The sequence below is a fragment of the Nothobranchius furzeri genome, unplaced genomic scaffold (assembly GCF_043380555.1).
Source record: "Nothobranchius furzeri strain GRZ-AD unplaced genomic scaffold, NfurGRZ-RIMD1 Scf031, whole genome shotgun sequence".
NCBI lineage: Eukaryota > Metazoa > Chordata > Actinopteri > Cyprinodontiformes > Nothobranchiidae > Nothobranchius > Nothobranchius furzeri.
Window position 1 is genome coordinate 836998 of NW_027223048.1, and position 12291 is coordinate 849288.

The window sequence follows — 12291 nt, forward strand, 5'->3', positions numbered from 1 at the left end:
GTACTACATTTTCGCTCCCAAAACGGGTAACAACAATGCGACCTCGGGGAAGCTGGCTAAGAAACTTTTGCCCAGATGGTCGGGTCCATACCTGATTACAGATAAGATCTCTCCGGTCGTGTATCAGATCAAGATCGCCGACAAAAACAAGGCGCCCGTCTACAAATGGGTACACAGGGACCATATCAAACTGCACAAGGGTCCCACAGATTTGGCCGATACCAACAACAACAATCCACCGACTTCAAAAGGGGGGTGATAAATACGTCCCGTTGGTTCCACAGATTTCTATCTCTGGTTACACAAATTTGTTTGTTTGTGAGTGTACATGGTTGTCTTTCCTGTTATACGTCACGTGCAGACTTAAGGTGTGTTGAGACGGACGTGCTGTGGGCTCCTGGAGTCAGGTAGAAGGCCAGGTAACAGTGAGTGGGTTAGGTCACATAGTACTGTTGTCCAAATTTTTTTTTTTTTTTAATCTTTACTAATCACAATTCCTTAAGGGTACATTAACATGAACATGATTACTAACCACTGATTTACATTTTAGTACTGATTTACATTTCTGTTTTTTTATAGTACCTTTGACCAGTTGATTTTTACAGTGAAAATTATGTTTGTGATTATCAATTCTTTGATTTATCCTACGGGGCTATAACCAATTTTGCCCCTGTCCTGACACAAGTATTTACAGTGAGGATTCACTGATACCAGTTAGGGTTTCTTTCATTTTTCTGCTTCTCGCATCATTCCTTTTTGCATCATACACAGGCAGGGCTGCATCCATTTCTTCACTTCATGGGAAATTACACATAAAACTAACACATAGTACAAAAGGCACTCATAGAGTTAGGTTTTTATTATTTTTTATTTCTTTGATGACATGAAATGCACTTTTGTCGTGTCTACATTGAAGTGCCTACACTGTGCTCTCTCTCCTCTGCTGAGCTTGTGTGGATCCTGCTTCCTGGGGGTGGATCCGTGACTCGTCATCTGCATCGACTACTCCTGGGTGGTGCTCCGGCTCGTTGGCCTTGGACGACTGTGGTTCCGGCATGGCTGCTGGGACACCTCATTCGTTGGGATTACAGGCTGCACCTGGCGGTAAGGCGTTTCCTGTTTCCTGTTTTCAGTGTTGCACTCTGTGTAGCTGTTTGGTGTTTGGGGCTCGCTAAAGCTGATTTAATTTCTCTGTACTTGGATATCTCTGAGTTATTGTAGCACAAAAGCACGCTAAAACGCACATTTTCTGTTGTTCCACCTAGCTTTTAGGGAACCATTTGAGTCTGCACACAGTTTATTTGGTACTGAACAGTTTGCTGCTCGTCCAGTTAGCTTAGCCTCAGCACGGCTATGGCTACTTCTGTCTCTGCTTCTCCGTCTCCTATCTCTTGCTCTCTGTGTCAGATGTTTAGTTACTCCTCTGCCTCCTTTAGTGATAATGGTACGTGTAATAAATGTAGCATTTTTGTAGCTTTGGAGGCGAGGGTGTCAGAATTGGAGTCCCGGCTCCGCGCTGTTGAAAAACCTGTAAACAGCCGTAGTTACTTAGCTAGCGCGGGGCTAACTAGCTCAGAACAACCCCGTAGCGACCCTCCAGTGGAACCCGAGCAGCCGGGACCTCAGGCCGGCTGGGTGACGGTACGCAGGAAGCATAGAACCCAGCCCGTGGGCCACCACCAACCCGTCCACGTTTCTAATAGATTTTCCCCGCTCAGTGACGCACCCACTGACAAGCCGACTCTGATCATTGGCAGCTCCATAGTCAGAAACGTGGCATTAGAGACTCCAGCAACCATAGTTAAATGTTTACCTGGGGCCAGAGCGGGCGACATTAAATCTTATCTGAAACTGCTGGCTAAGCATAAGCGTAAATACAGTAAGATTGTTATTCACGCTGGCGGTAACGACACCCGGTTACGCCAATCGGAGGTCACTAAAATTAAATTTGCTTCGGTGTGTAAGTTTGCCAAAACAATGTCAGACTCCATAATTTTCTCTGGCCCCCTGCCTGATCGGACCAGTGACGACATGTTTAGCCGCATGCTGTCCTTCAACCGCTGGTTGTCTAGGTGGTGTCCTGAAAACAACGTGGGCTATATTGATAATTGGAAAACTTTTTGGGGAAAACCTGGTCTGATGCGGAGAGACGGCATCCATCCCTCTTTGGATGGTGCAGCTCTTCTTTCTAGGAATATAGCCAGTTTTATCAGATCTCCATGACAACCCAGGGTCCAGACCAGGAAGCAGAGTCGTAGTTTAACCCACCCCTCTGCAGCTTCTGTACTGTTACCCACCCACTACCCCATAGAGACAGTGTCCTGCCCACGGCCAAAATCACACAGATTAAATATCAGGCTTAATAAAGCAAATCATGGAAATCTCATAAATATTAGAACAAATTCAACTGAGCAGAAAACTAGAAAAATTAAATGTGGGTTGTTGAACATTAGATCCATTTTTTCTAAGACTTTGTTAGTTAATGAGTTGATTTGTGATAATCAGATCTCTTTGCTCTCTCTCACAGAATCCTGGCTGCAGCAAGAGGACTATGTTAGCTTAAACGAGTCGACTCCTTCAAATTATTTAAATCATCACATTGCTCGAAGTACAGGGCGAGGAGGAGGAGTGGCAACCATTTTTCATTCGGACTTATTAATCAGTCCCTTACAGATTAATAGCTACAGTTCGTTTGAACATCTTATTCTTAGTTTTCCTAATCCAGATTGCAAAACTGTAAAACCACTCTTGTTTGTAGTTTTATATCGTCCACCAGGCCCTTACTCTGAGTTTTTGGATCAGATCTCTGATTTTTTATCTGATTTGGTGCTAAATACTGATAAAGTCATTGTAGTGGGGGATTTCAACATTCATGTGGACATCGAAAATGATTGCCTCAATGTAGCCTTTAGTAATATCTTAGACTCAATTGGTTTTACTCAAAGAATACATAGCTCCACCCACTCCTGCCATCATACATTGGATCTTGTTCTGACTTATGGCATTGAGTGTGAGGAAATAACAATCTTTCCACATAATCCAGTCCTCTCGGACCACTTTCTGATAACCTTTGAGTTTTTTATAACTGAGTTCTCGAGACATGAAAGTAAATTTCATTATAGTCGGTCTCAGTCTGACAACGCAGTTGCGTCTTTTAAATCAACTGTTCCATCTTTACTGTCCTCAGCATCTCAGAGGCATGTAGCAGAGGGCAATATTTTCAGTTCTAGCCCCTCACAAATTGATGCCTTAGTTCATCATGTGAATTCCTCTTTACGTGTGGCATTAGATGATGTTGCCCCTTTAAAAAAGAAGGTAATTAGGGACAGGAAGTTGGGGAACCCTCAACATCTGTGTCTTCTGACGTATCGGGTGTACCCGGAGGCAGATGAACCAACGCTGTAGGTGTCTCGTGTGTAGTAAACCTAACGGCACCACAGCGTGGGCTGCAGCCATCATGCCCAGAAGTTTCATGACTAACAGGGCTCTCCCAATCTTGCAGGGTTGCACGCGGGAGATCACCGTGGTGAGATCTGCTGCTCTCGTCGGAGACAAACGTGCTCTCATTAGGGAGGCTCCACCCCAAGAAACACAATCGACTGGGATGGAAGGATGGAGCTCTTTTCCCAGTTTATGGAAAACCCCAGGGTTGACAGATGCTCTATTAACTTCCTGGTTTGCTCTGACGCCTTGTCCTTGGACCGGGCGCATAGGAGCAGATCGTCCAGGTAAAATAAAACCCTCATTCCCGCCGTGCGCAATGGCTGCAGAGCGGTCTCCAGACATTTGGAGAAGGTGCGCGGGGCTAGCGAGTAGCCGAAAGGGAGACGATTGAACTGGTATTGAACTCCCTTGATTGAAAAGCACTGGAACTTCCGGTGTTTGGGTATTACTGGGACGTGAAAGTATGGGTCTTTCAGGTCAATCGACTTGAACCAGTCCCCGGAGCGCACGTATTCTAGGACTTGCCTCATTGTTAACATGCGGAAATGCATCACTGCTATGAAACAGGGAAAGGTCGAGAATTGGTCTCATTCCTCCTGACTTCTTCGGTACTACAAAGTAGCGGGAGTAGAAGCCTGAGAGCTCTTGTCCGCGAGGGACTTGGGAAATGGCGTTCATGGACAGAAGATCCTGTAGCTCCAGCTCCAGGGCCTGAGATTGTTCCTGTGATGTGAACGTCGTCTCCACGATCCCGTTGAAGGGAGGAGGAGCGGACTGAAAATGGAGTGTGTGACTGCATTGAATGGTGTCCGATATCCATTTGCTCATGAGACAAAAGCGGCGCCATTCTTGCGCGCGTTCCGACAGCGGACGCGTGTTCGAAATCACGTGAACAACGTCTGAGGACTGGGTTCGCGCCCTTATCGCCGTCGCTCGCACCAGAGAACTGGGAGCGACCCACAAAGGGCTGCGCTCGAAAGGGCGAGTGTGAAACAGCTGGAAGAGGCTAAACCGGACCGTAGAGCGTGGATTCCAAAGATAAAGGACGAGTGGGAGCCAGACCCATGCATGGGGACAACAAAGTGCCAGCAGATGGAGCCGCTCACTGTGTCGCTGCGTGTGGTCATGATAGCGCCATGACATCCCGTCCCACCCTACGTTGTGGGGGGAGCGGTATGTGTTGGGCCTGGCTGGAAGCTAAGGCCAGTGCGCAAATGGAGCGCACCCTTACAGCTGCTCGTGTAATATGACTGACTGCGTGAACATGCAGGTGTGTCGCAGTGCTTGGTGTGGGGAACATGTGTGAGGATTCGGCAGAGGACTGTAGGATTGTGCTCTCAATGTGACGTTTTTTGGGTTTTTTTTCAAAACCAAAATCATTCACAGAGTTAACATTACAGTCAGAAGCACACACATTCCCCCCCCAACGAGTCATTTTCGTGGTTGCTTTCAGCGAGGTTCTTGCGACTGTGACGGCCAAGATGGTATCTGCTGGCTCTTTCGAAACTGTTGGCTGCCAACTCTCTGGTCCCGCTGAGATGGAACCTAAGCAGGAGGCCGGCTCGGTGGGGTGGGCGGAGCAGCTGGGTGTCTGAAGTTTCCGCGCCATTCGTCCAATCCTCTGGAGGAACGGCCGGAGTGAGAGGCGGACCGAGGGTGGACCAGGTCTCACACCGTGGCTGACAGTTCAGCTGTCTTCTGAGCCCTCTCGATGACACTCCTAAGATGGGGACCAAACAGAACATCAGAGCTGATGGGGCCTTCCAGCATCTCTCTGTGCAGGTGTTCAGGAATGGAGGGCAGGGCCGTGAGACACAAGGCCCACTGGATAAGGGTCTGCCAGGCAGCAATGTGAGCAGAACCGCTGAGTACAGCAGCACACAGATTGAGAATGGAATCAGCAGTTTTAGTAATGATGGTTTTCGACTCGTCAGGAACGTCAAGCTCTTCCACCATTTTGGAAATGACAAAGGCAAGAAGGGCAATGTTATTTCCTGCAGCGCCGGTCTGGAAGGCACACTGGTGTGCGCGATCAGTGAGCTGCGTCAGCAGCTGGTCATGCTTAGAAGCGGGAACTGCTCGCGGGCCAGTGAGGTAGTTCTTGGCACCAAACAGCGAGGCCAAGTCCGGCTCCAGTGGAGGAACGGATGGCCAGCCCTGGTCGGAGAAGCACTTGACCTTGGTAATGGGCGCATATGTGGAAATTGGCACTTTGACCTTAGCAGGTTCGGAGAATGCGGCGGACCAGCAGCTCATGGCAGCGGGGAAGCGCGGCCAGATGGGGTCTGGACAGCGCGTTTGTGTTGCCCCGAAAATTCCCGCCAAATCATCTGCTTCAGGCGGAGCCGGTTCTGGCACGGCTAGCCCCTTGCGGACTGCAGCCGCGGAGATGATGGCAGGTAGCTCCTGGAGCAAAATCGATTATCAATATCTAATCCGATCGATTCCGATCCGATATTGATTCAATTCAGGTCATCAATTTAAAAACATTTTTGCAGTTACCATAATTCCATGACTGCATAGTTGTGCAGTATATTGATAATATTGACATTCAATGATACATTAACTGCATTTGAATGTTTCTGGATACTTGAAGTGTGTAAGTTTTTGCACAAGACTGTGAAACAGTTGTTTAAGGTTCTGTACCTTTTAATTTCTATTTGCATAAAGTAAAACGAAAGCCGTTAATTTTAAGCTTTCTGCTTCTGTTTACATTTGCACTGGCAAATAATATCTTTTTTCATATGGTTAAACTTATCTGAATAAAAATGGCATTTGCTTTCAACAGCAATAGCTTTTGGCTGAATTCCTAACATCTGAATTTAATGATGTCCTAGAAAACACTGGAAACACTTAACATTCTTGGAGAGGAACTGGTCCTTACAACTGTTTTTAATGGCCAATATTTCATTAATGTATCATTGAATGTATCATTGAAAACTTCCAATGTACGTTCTTGTCAATAACACATTATTTATAAATTTTACCATGGCCAATTTACACCTTATCCTGTAGAATAAATCTCTGTTTAGTAATTCTTCTTTTAGTAATATTGTATAAATTTGTATTTGTATTTACTGTACATATTTAGAGAGTAACAGGGACGGTGCTTTAAGTCCAGACGCTTTTCTTTCAAAGCTCCTTAGACTACAATGACCTGGATGACTGAGAACCTTCACAGACACATTCTATATGGTATTCTATATGGTTCCACAAACCAAAATATATTTTCCAAAAGGTTGGAGGATTAGAATTCCTGTTAAAATGTGACTTTGAAATATATAAATTACCAATCAAACTATCTGACTTCCATAAACAAATTCTGCTCTACTGGAAAATGATATTCAGCCACAACTTTACACCGCATAGCTCCACCTTGTGGAATAATAGAGCCATTGTAATTAATAGGAAGACTAAATTCAAAGAAGAATGGTATGACAAACAGATTTTATATGTGACAGATTTGATGGATAAAAATGGCAATTTGTTACAATTTGAATGTTTTGTCGAAAATTTTAATTTTAAATGCTCTGTTAGAGAGTTTAATCAAATCAGTAGAGCTATTCCACTTCCCTTAAATTCATGATTAAAAATACCTTGCTTAATTCAAATGTGGTGATTAAACTTCCTGAGTTGAAAATTGGCAAATTTAAATAAGGTGAACAAAAATGTAAAAACAAAGTACTTGGAAGTATGTTAAAAATAGTTATTCTATGATATTGACAAATCAAAGAAAATAAAAATCACAGGAAAGGAAACTACAGCCATGCAGCTATCTTAAATGGCCAATTGCACCCAAGTTGAAAGAAATTCAATTCAAAATAATACATAATATCAATCCAGCTGCCGAAACATTAAGAAAAAGATTTAATTTTGAAGTGAACCAGTGTGTCTTTTGTATGACATAATGTGAAAGCATTGAGCACCTTTTCTTCTCGTGTTCAGTAACAACTGGTTTTTGGGAGGATGTTTATCGATTATTAAATATTGAGAGAAATGATGTATGGCTTAACAAATCTAAAGTGTTGATCTACATGGATGCTCTGCCAAAAAAGATATCCAAAATGGTGAATATTATTTTCATCATGGGAAAATACCATATACATAAAACTAAATGGAAAAACAGCAAGCCTAACATTAACCATTTTAAAAATGAAATAAAACAATTTACAACATCTCTAAAAGTAGTATCAGAAAATAACCAATCTATAACTGAGTTGTACGAAACAATGTCTGAGTTTCTTGTTCTTTAAATTACAGTCCAATGAATCAAACATGTTTGAAATATAATGCTGAAATATCAACCTCTGAACATTTTTTGTTTGTTGATGATATTTTATTTTTATTTTATTATTATTTTGCATCATAATTTATTTTACGGTGTAGTGTCATGTGGTAATTGTTGCAAGTTCTAAATGTAATTTTCATGTTCCTCATCTGAGGTCATTTGTATTTGCTTTATTCTTCAGTACGTTGAATGTAGGTTACATTTTAAACTGAATGTATGTGAAAACGAAGATTGAAATAGTTACAAAAAAGTTGTTTAAAATGTACTGCAATAACCATTTTAAGCCGGCAGATGGCGTTATCTGCTGCGATTGCAATGACAATATTGAGAAAACTAACAGTTTATCTCTTTTTATTCCACAATCCACATTGGTAGCAGTTGTCATAAATTATTTCAGAAATTGAGAACTGCTCTGGCGCTCTCCATCTGCCTCTGGTAATCCCCTGCTTCCTGACTCCGTACCGGAGGCCGGTGACTCGCCGGTCCTCAACCCGGAAGTGTCTGTGGATCTTCCACTAGAGCTGTCACAGATTTGTCTGGGGGAGCAATAAAAATGATGGAAAAAATAAATGCATTAACGCTTCTGATTGCATTACACTGTATATGCCTGGAGTGACTGGGAAATGCATTTGTAAACCGCTTGAAATATTTCAAATATTTTCGGTGACAGCCTTGTTTGTTTTGATTTTGTTAATAAAGTAAAAAATAAAAACGTTGGCATGATGAGGCCGATGATGCAATAAGTGCTGCAATTACTGAGGTCACTACAGCCTGTGGCAGCCGCAGGTACCGTGGCAGCAGTGGCAGGTGCCACTAAAAGTCGTGGCACCACCTGGAAGTGTCTTGGCAGCAGTGGCATGGGCCGTGGCAGCTGTGGCAGCAGTGGCAGCGGCCATGGCAGCAGTGGCAGGTGCCACTAAAAGCCGTGGCACCACCCGGAAGAGTCAGAGCTGCCACTGCAAGTGCCACTCGTGCTGCCGCTGCCACAAATCGCTCCTATTACCTCACAATAAAAGAGATGTATTGAGTTTGCGTCCTCTCTGGTCCTGGAGAAAACATGTCACAACCCGCGGCTCTCCCATCCTTCTGATGCGGCTCTCTGTGCTTGTAAAATAATGAATGGATATTTAAATAAAATGTTTTATATTTTACTGAATTAATTTTATATCTGTAAGTCAATTCTATGTAAAGATTGTCTGCGTAAACCTGAACAGGTCCAACCCGGTCTTACTGCGAGACCGGGTTGACGGGTCACCCTTGTGCGTAATCATAGGCGCTTCCTGGGCTGAAGAGATTCTGGGATTCTCCTCCTGGATGTGTCGCACATTGGAGACAGGAACAAGCACTATTCAGCCAAAGTTTCATAATCAGGGAACATTTTCTAAGGGACAAGTCTCTCTGAGAGACAGGGTTTGGAAAACACTCGCTTCAGTGGGAGGAACCTTCCCGCATGCGCTCTGGTTCTGCGATGCGCTCCAAGCCCCTCTCCACAACTTCAGCTCGCTGTGCACGTATGCGCTGAGCAGCTCAGATGTTCAGATGGGAATCTTTTCTTGGGTGATTTAGCTACATCTGCGATGTGTGTAACGAATAAAATGTCAGTTTGTCTGCATGCGTCGGGATAATTCTTTCTATTCTTTCTCTGTCAAAATAAACGGCCAAACACGGTAACTATCCGGTCGACACAAGCCCTGCTTTAGACTGTTTTGTTTGCTTGTGAAAATTGTTGGAAAGAGATCAAATTTAACTTGATTACCACCAGAGCCAGTGCGCCGTTATCTCCGTGACGGTAAACGAGGGAAAAACAAATTGATCGGATCCTGCTCGTCTTTTAACACATTGGTCAGGATTGACGCACTTTGTTTTCATTTAGTTGGTTAAAAAAAGTCAGGCTCGGGTCGGGCCAGAGAATCCTGAAAACCTTTTCGGGCCGGGTCGGGCTGGGGCTCAGATTTTAGGTCCGTGCAGGGGTCTAGGCAGAGGTGTTCAGCAGAACATCCTGTGGGGCGTGTAGATGTTGGCTGGAGGAGGGAGAGGTAGAGAGCCGGGGGGAAGCGCAGGAGAGGGAGCATAGGTGGAGAGAAGCGGGGCGTCCTGGTGGATGGGGCACTGGGTTGAGATGAGAGGTGGGTTATGGAGGTTGGTGATATGGTCCGCGTGCTGAAAATCCAAATCCTGGAGTAGAGGTAAGTATCTAAAGAGCCCGACAGAAATCCTGACGAAGGGTAAAAATCCAAATCAGTTCCAGGCGAAGCAAGAAAGGTCAACATCCAAAAATACTAGAGCTAAACACTACGAATAACATTAATCCAAGAAATACTAGAGATAACTCGAGTGGCTGGCTACTACCACACTGAGGCAATCTTCCGGCGTCGAATTGTGTCCTCCATCCACCTTAAATAGGAAAACACCCCGCTGATCAGGAACAGCTGGGCCACTCCCTCTCCTGGCAAGAGACTCACAGATGGTTAAGAGGAAGAGAGTACTCACCCCAGCTCATGACAGTAAGGGTAAAAAGGTATCTGATTAGAAGGCGTACTGAGGCCTAGTCCACACGTAGCCGGGTCTTTTTAAAACGAATATCCGCCCCTCCAAAAACTTGCGTCCACACCACCTCGTTTTAAAAATAACTCTGTCCACACGTACCCGGATAAATACGTTGTTAAGGACATGCCAGACCTGTAGGCGGCAGTACTTCCCCCGTTCTTAACCTCGTCCTTCGTCTGTGGTCTTCCGCAAGCAGCAGTAATTCTGCTTGCAAAAACAAACAAGCAAAAAGCGCTTGGACGATTGATAAAGCGAGCGCAGCTCTGAGGGCATCCATGCTGTCGGCTAGTGTAAACACAGGTCGCACACGTGATGTCAGCATTTTTTTGTCACGGAAAGTGACGTTGCGGACCTTAAAACTCCGGTTTTGTCTGTCCACACGCAGACACCCAAAACGGAGAAAACGCAGATCTTCACTTTGGCCGGAGTTTTTAAAAAGATCCGTTTTCGTGTGGATGACAGGCCAAAACGTAGAAAAATATCTACGTTTTGGCAGATCCCCGGCTACGTGTGGACAGGGCCTGAGTATCATCTGATCTAATATTTTTAAAATGATGACATCAAACAGACAAACATTAAGAAGTTATGGGCAAATATTGGTATTTTAAAGACTAAAGGGGAAAAATGTAAAGGAATAAACAACATAATTACAAAATGACAAACTTTAGGCAAAACTTAGACACAAACTGAGGACAATAATTTCCTGGTATACAGGGATTATTTAGTTGTCTGAAAATGTAACACGTTTAAAAAAATACCGCGATAATACCGAAAACCGTGATAATTTTGGTCACAATAACCGTGAGGTTAAATTTTATAACAATAACCAGCACAAATCATCACTTTGGAAAAGTCACACCAGGTCATCTAGAAATCTGATGGAGGACATGCAAGTGAAACTGGAAAAATGTAAATATTGTGTAAAAGTCCATCTTTTTCAGTAATTCAACTTAGACTAAGAGACCAAGAGCGAGCCACCCCAATTATGTTGCCATGACATGTCGAGATGTGCAGCAAAACATGAAGTTACGCGTCACGCTGACGTCACTCAGAAGACTCAGAAGATTAAAAAGTAAGTAAATAAATAAATAAAATGAATAAATAATAAATTCAATCTAAATAAGCCCCACCCACCCACTATCTCTCCCCCATGCTTATTTCTCAGTGTGGTCTCAGGGAGCTGCTACAGAACTCCATCAGTCAGTCCATCACGGGGACACGGGGACAGTCTAAGATCTTCTAGTCGTGGGCTGGTGTAGAAACTCCCACACCCGTTTTTCACACAACAGGAGATGTTTTAGAGCACTGGTCCCAGGTGGATGAATAGAATAGAACAGTAATGTCAGTGGGGAAATTCATTTGCTAGAGCAGCACAAACACTTACAGAAAAGAAAAAGGGAAATTAATAAGATTAGAGGTAAACACACAAAGGCAGTAAGCTATTATAGTAACCTTCAACCACTAAAAACAACCAATAACAAAACTGGGTTTCCAGAACTATGCAGCAGGGACACAAACATACTACATCCGGTAATAAAATCATCTCTATGTTGTTTTTAACAGCAGCTGATTTATGTATCATGGTTTTAACTAGATTTTGGCTGTATGACTTTTTGTTTTATCTATTTTATTTTTGCATTTATGTCCTTAATTTAATCTATGGTGCCTTAAGATTTATTGTGAAGCACTGTCAGCTTTTTAAATCCTGTACAAATACATTTTAACACACGTGTCTCGTTCCATGCTGCACGTGCTTGCGTCTGACTGGGCGCCATTAATGAGCAGTGAAAATGCAGACAGCGCCTCGCTGACCAGTGCGAGCCAGGGAGAGGAAATGTCAGAGATGGTTTTTACAACAGCGTGATGAAGATGTTAGGTGCATGGGTGTATTTTCTGGTTTTATTACAGTTGTTTCATTTTCTTTCAGAACCATTAGAATAATGTCAATATTTTAGGTGCAGTACCAGCAAACAGGCACAGGAGGGCGACATTGGTCCAACAGACGGTTTACA

General features: G+C 43.8%; 1 protein-coding gene across 1 annotated transcript; it reads left to right on the forward strand.

Annotated features, from left to right (window-relative positions):
- The first annotated feature begins 858 nt into the window (after nucleotides 1-858).
- LOC139064488 (uncharacterized) lies at nucleotides 859-3643 on the forward strand. The gene is made up of 3 exons (XM_070547812.1): nucleotides 859-1104; nucleotides 2528-3401; nucleotides 3503-3643. Exons 1-3 carry the CDS (start codon nucleotides 1056-1058, stop codon nucleotides 3528-3530), a joined length of 951 nt encoding a protein of 316 aa, XP_070403913.1. The 5' UTR covers nucleotides 859-1055; the 3' UTR covers nucleotides 3531-3643.
- The last annotated feature ends 8648 nt before the right edge of the window (nucleotides 3644-12291 follow it).